Source organism: Alosa sapidissima, chromosome 2, assembly GCF_018492685.1.
Source record: "Alosa sapidissima isolate fAloSap1 chromosome 2, fAloSap1.pri, whole genome shotgun sequence".
Lineage (NCBI taxonomy): Eukaryota > Metazoa > Chordata > Actinopteri > Clupeiformes > Clupeidae > Alosa > Alosa sapidissima.
In genome coordinates this window covers 14,558,670-14,565,332 of record NC_055958.1, presented here as the reverse complement: position 1 = coordinate 14,565,332, position 6,663 = coordinate 14,558,670, and the positions used below count along the sequence as shown (strand labels likewise).

At 41.4% G+C, this 6,663-nt stretch overlaps 1 protein-coding gene across 2 annotated transcripts in view; it reads right to left on the bottom strand.

Annotated features, from left to right (window-relative positions):
- Window positions 1–6,205, bottom strand: part of ecrg4a (ECRG4 augurin precursor a) — a 12,198-nt gene extending 5,993 nt beyond the window's left edge. The window contains exon 1 of one of the 2 annotated variants that reach the window (XM_042076739.1): window positions 5,906–6,205. In XM_042076739.1, the coding sequence (XP_041932673.1) occupies window positions 5,906–5,978 (73 nt within the window). In that variant the 5' untranslated portion in view covers window positions 5,979–6,205. The remainder of the gene's footprint in view (window positions 1–5,905) is intronic. The other variant, XM_042076746.1, reaches the window with a different exon arrangement.
- Window positions 6,206–6,663: the final 458 nt, after the last annotated feature.

The following is a 6,663-nucleotide window of genomic DNA, read 5'->3' as shown; positions in this document are numbered from 1 at the left end:
TGGTCGGATAGGCCTAAATCTCAGTTTTTTTTTAACACTTCCCTTGTGAGTTAAATGTTTTCATGCAGATGTCTGGATAATAGGTGAGGTAACAGATGTTTTAGGCATAGTGTAGGCCCTACTCTCTGATGGAAAGTGTGCAGAAATTGTGCATTCACTTAACGGATATTACATCATTTTCATGAGGGTGACACCCCCAAACCCCCACTGAGTTTTAGGCTTTTAGGCTTAAGCCCTGAATGTTTTTTTTTTTTTTTGGGGGGGGGGGTATCTCTGAACATGCTGACAAGCCTGTCAAGCGCACACACACACACACACACACACACACACACACACACACACACACACACACACACATGGACACACAAACACACACACACAGTATTTGATTCAGTAATGCAGCAGAATCTAGGTACAGCCTGCGATGCCGTGCCGGTGACGACTGAGGCAAGTCAGCCGCCAAAGAGCTGTGAGAGAAGCAGCCTCAAGCTTATCTGAGCACATGCTTACTTGAGGAAAGCCACGGAGCACAGTAGGGGGGGGTTGGTATCCATACAGGGATTGCATCAGAAACTGGCCTTAGCCACACACACACACACACACACACACACACACATGGACACACAAACACACACACACACACACACACACACACACACACACACACACACGGACACCCGAACACACACACACACACACACACACACACACACACACGGACACACGGACACCCGAACACACACACACACACACACACACACACACACATATACACACACACACACACACACACACACACGCACGCACACACAAGGACACACATGGAAGGGAAGGAGCAGTAAGTCATTAGGCTATGTTGCTGTTCAGGAAAAGAAGAAATAGTTTTGTGAACATGCATAGATTTTCATATGAAGAAGTCTTTGAAACAAAAACATGGTCTTATCGAAAGACTAGAATTCAGCCATCTTAGGAAGCACAAACAATTGCAGCGAGCATTGGAAGCTACAGTGTAAATATTTCCTTATAATGTCAAGGTCTCCCCTGTCCCTGTCTTTCTCTCTCTCCCTCTGTTTCCCTCGCTCTCTCTTTTTACTCGCTTTTCTCACGGTTCAGATCTTGGACCACTTATCAACATGTTGGGACCAATGGTGAAATGTAACGAAGTACAAATACTTCGTTACTGTACTTAAGTAAATTTTCCATGTATTTGTACTTTACTTAAGTAGAATTTATAGTGCATACTTTTGACTTTTACTTCGTTACATTTTACAGCAATTATCTGTAGGCCTACTTTTACTCCGCTACATTTCTACAACACCATCGTTCTTTTTTACGATACATTTTATGATCAGATTTTTTTTCTCTCTGACAAAAACACTTTTGTTTTACCAGGGGGCGGGGTTGCTAGGCTATAAGATTCTGGAGCGCTACGTGCCCAGCTTCTAAATCTTTGAAACATAAGCTTCTAGTCTAGACCAGGCAAAGCGTGAGCTTGTAGCCATCTGCATTCGTTAGGCCAACAGGGCCTCCTCTCCTATGAGATTGCTATCCGCGGATCAGCGAAGTTACAGGCGCCCATGCTTCTCACACGTCTGATCATTTTCGGCACAAATGAATGGTAGACTATTATAGAACCGCTGGCCGAAAAAATCGTAGCTTTTTCCAGATTAGGAAATATTTCTTAATTGTGTGTGATCAAATAAAGAGGCATAGCCTACAATTGGGGGGTAGAAATGTGAGCGCTCATTCAATGTCTATGTGCGTCTGCGCAAGTGAAACTGAACCTAATCATAAAGACACCTTTCTCAGCAACTTTTCTGTTCAATCAGCAGAATTGGCATACGATCCACCCGACGTTTCCCTTGTCTACCCCATTAAACTTCAGGCTCTCGTGTTTTGCTGAATGATATTTTACTCAGCAGATCACCAGAATTACAGTCTCTAGAATTGTAGGTCAGAATGTAAACTGGGCCAGAGATGGTAAGCACAACTGCATTAGCTTAAAACTATCTAGTCGAGTATAACCTAAAACTAATTAAAATGCCACAGCCCATACTCATTTTTCTTTTAGATATAGATATTAAGAGAATAAATCATTATGCAAATACTTTTACTTTTAATACTTAAAGTACATTTAAAAGTAGGTACTTTTTACTTTTACTTAAGTAGGTTTGTCATTGTGGTACTTTTACTTTTACTAAAGTAAATATTTCTCTGTGTATTTGTACTTTTACTTAAGTACTGAGATTCAGTATTTCCTCCACCACTGGTTGGGACAGGCAAAATAAGAGTGAAAAGTTTATCAAAAATGTTTTTTACTTATGGGTATAACAGGAGCATTCACCAGAAGATGGGTCATGGGCCAAACACTCTGAGAGAATTTCTCAGCACAAGATTGAAAATAATGTATTTCTTTCTTTCGCAACCTTCAAGCCCCCAAAAGGTATTACATGATAAACCATCATATTGCCAGGATATTGCCACGTAGGTGTACTTCAGAAAACCTTACAGTAGTCACTTCAAACAAACCAGCACTGTGGCACAAAATGGAACTCTAATATCTATTACGCAAGGAAAAAGCTACACACTCTGTGCAGTAACATCACTAAGCTCATCTCAGATGAAAGTAAAGACAGCAGATGCGTATGCTGTGGTCAGAGGAGTCCATGATTTAGCTGGAGTTGGAACATCGAGGAAACATGAAGTTGCCAAAGACCAATGGACTATTATATCAGCTAAAGGTACAAAACCCAAGACCTGTTATGGAATGGGGTGCATTGCAAATGGATTCACACATGTGTGAAGATACAATTGAAGGTTCCACATATTGTCTATATGTCACCTTGTGTTGTCCTAATAGTCTGATCCTGTCCCACTGTCTTGTCATGTGTCTGTTTTTCTATCACTATGTTTTGTCTTTTGTTTCTGTCCCACACTAGATCTATGTATGTTACCCTTGCACTTTTTACAAATATCGTCTTGCTAAAATATGGTAGGACAAGTATTAATGAGCTGTATTAATAAAGTTGTAAAGGGGGGGGGGGCGGGATAAAAAAATAAAATTAAAAATATAGCGGCAACCCGTGACATGTCGGAATCCAACAAATCACCGACGTGGTGCGTTTGTGAAATGTACATATTTGATGCGTGTGCTATTTAGGGCCCGAGCACCGAGAGGTCATGTTAGGCATGAAAATTACACATGTGAATATCATCACAATAATGATATCCAATATTTAGCAAAATTTCAGATCAACCAATATAGGCATTACCAATTTCTGGCACATTTTCCTGCTTGGCCAGGTGGTGGCGCTATGCCAGGCAGGCCCATATGGTCTCTGGATATCAGCATAATTATAATATCTATTAACCTGAGAAGTTTCAGACCATTCATTCAAAGCATAGAGCAAATCTGGCATATTTCCTGTTTGGCCAGATGGTGGCGCTATGCTAGGGATGTGAATTATATGTGTGAATATCATCACAATAATGATATCCAATATTTTATAAAGTTTCAGATCAATCACTTAAGGCATTGTCCATTTCTGGCACATTTCCTACTTGGCCAGGTGGTGGCGCTATGCCATGCAGGCCCATTGGATGTCTGAATATCATCATAATCATTATATCTATTAACCTGAGAAGTTTCAGACCATTCATTCAATGCACTGTGACTTTATGACACATTTCCTGTTTACATGTATATGGTGAGATATTAAAATCATGACATATTACAACATATCAAAAATCCCTTCGCAATTTAACATCAGCAACATCTTGGCATCATATTTGCCAAATTTCACATGAATCTGACAAACCGTCTAGGAGGAGTATATTAAAATTGATCATGTGACATCAGTGTAATTGCCATTCTTTCTGTTGCCAGGTGGTGGCGCTATGCCAAATATGCATTATGGGCATGTCAATATCATCACTCCCATGGTATTCAAAGACCTGTGGAATTTAAAACATTTCAAGCCATGCATGGTGAATTAAGACACATTTATAGTTTATGTGGAAGGGTATTAAAATTCATAGTTTCGCCATTTCGTCAAATTACAACATATCAAAAAAAGCTTCACAATTTAGAATCAGAAGCATATTGGTATCATGTATACCAACTTTCACATGAATCGGATCAACTTTCTAGGAGAAGTATGTTAAAATAGATCATGTCCACAATGCACAAAATCCCAATTACCTCACTTCCTGTGGGCGTGGCTAATGGCATGTTAATACAATAGTAGATTGTTTTTGGGAGTTACATACACCCACCAAATTTGGTGTGTGTATCTAAAACTATATGCCAACCACAAGTCACAGTGACATAAGGGGGTGCTATGGAGTTCCTGGGCCAAGCCCAGTCCCAAGGCTTTTCCCCTGTGTATTCATGGTACCTCTTGATGTGTGTGCCAAATTTCATGCGTTTTCACTGATGGGAAGAACCTCTTTTGGCATCACAATTCATGACATTTTAGTCCGCACAAAATCCCAAATACCTCACTTCCTGTTGGGCGTGGCTAATGCATTGTACATACGAAAGTTGTTCATCTTGGGGAGATACACAATTTGATGCATCTAGCTGAAAGTATGTGCCAACCACTGCCTCAATCACCTAAGGGGGCGCTACTGAGTCCCTGGGCCATGCCCGGGGCCAAGCTCTTGTACCTAACTGCTTTGCGTGACACCTGATGTGTGTGTCAAATTTCAAGACTTTTCGACCATGTTAACCACCTCAAAATATATGCCAACCACAGGATCAGTCACCTAAGGGGGCGCTAGCGAGTCCCTGGGCCACGCCCGGGGTCAAGCTCTTGTACCTATCTGCGTTGCATGACACCTGACGTGTGTGCCAAATTTCAAGTTTTCGCCCATGTTAACCACTTCAAAAAAGGAAAGCAAAAATGTAGAATAACAATAATAATAGCCCTTACAAAAACAATAGGGCCTTGCGCCCTTCGAGTGCTCGGGCCCTAAAAAGGTTCCACATATTGGAATTTTTAGACACATGCTTGCTGCCATGAAGGCAACATCTCTTCCTCATGTCATCAAAAGACAATGCTAGGCCTCATCCTGCAGTGCACTGTCAACAGTATGACTTCATAGACACTCTGTGTGTGTGTGTGTGTGTGTGTGTGTGTGTGTGTGTGTGTGTGTGTGTGTGTGTTTGTGTGTGTGTGTGTGTGTGTGTGTGTGTGTGTGTGTGTGCGTGCGTGCGTGTGTGCGCTTGACAGGCCTGGCAGCATGTTCAGATTTGTCTCCTATTAAAAAAAAGCATGAGGAAGAGGAGTATCAGACAATGGCCACTACAGCTGCAGTCCTTAACATCTAGCAAGAATTCCAATTCCAAAACTGCAGCAATCTGCATCCTCAGTTGCTATTAGTAAGCTTTTGCAACAATTAGTAAGTGCAATTACAAGGAAAAGGTGATACACAATGTAAGCATGCCTCTTACCCTACTTTTTGAGTGTGCTGGAAGTATCAAATCCTATATTTGCTTATATTTACAAAACAGTTAATCAATTAAAATTATGGAAATCTTCTTGTGCTCTGCTTGTATCCTTGCATTTCTGACAGACATATAAAGGGTCATCATCAAATAACAGATTTTTATTTTTATTGCACTTAACAAAGTATGCCAACTTTTTAGCATTCAAGCCGTAACTTTTTTTTGTCTCATTTTAACAAGAATGTGCACGGCATCGTAGGAAAAAAATGCCACTGGAAAAAAGTTTCCCTTATCAGGCCCCTTCTGCTTATTCTGATAGTTTTATAGCCACTGCAAGCTTTCACGGATGATTTCCATTTCTTTTTTAGCCTACTTCCAATCATCTGCATATGAGCGATAGAGTGAACAAGGGACAAGAGAGAAAAAAGGAGAAAGAGAGCTCAAAGAGGAGGTTACCTGTGAACTCCAGTGTGGCCATCAAAGTTGTGATTGCTAGCAGTCGCAGACAAAAGCGGAGAGACGCCATCATTATCCTCTCTTTCCTACTTTCCCTTCTCTCACTCACTCTCTCTCTCTTTCACTCCCTGCACTCTTTTGCCTCCGATGCAGACAGTATGTGCAGCTTGACAGAAAGAAAGAGCTGAAGGGTAGAGGGGGAAATGAGGAGGAGGGGGAAGGAATGGGGGGATGGAAAGAGCCCTGGAGGAAAAGAGAACTCATACACTCCCTGTGGAAACTTGTCTGGATGCTGTTGCTGCTGCTGGAAGAATAGTAAACTTGGAGCCAGCCTACATACAGCAAGCTGACGAGGCAAAGGCTGTTTTTCTTTTCTTTTCTTTCCCTTCACTCTCTCTCCTGGTCTCCCAGCTTGCCTCCTGAGCCAGCGTTCATCTGCGGTTTGAATAGTTTTCCACGTCTGAGCGCAGACGACTTGCCAAAATGACAATGATTTTCCATGGATTTTTTTTTTCCTGAGGGATGAATTCTGTTTGAGGTCGTTTCTTTTTGTGTGTGACTAAAAATGGACAAACCACAGACATCTGCCTTGTTGAGCTGCTTATGAGGCCAACATTGTGAAGTTATGTGATCTTACATTCTGTGTAAATATGTGTTCTTACAACAACATGCTTTTCTTGGCTTTAACTAACATTATTTCTAAGCACGGTCAATCAGCTGAACGAGGAGATCCAGGTTGTTTGAACAGCCTTCACCTT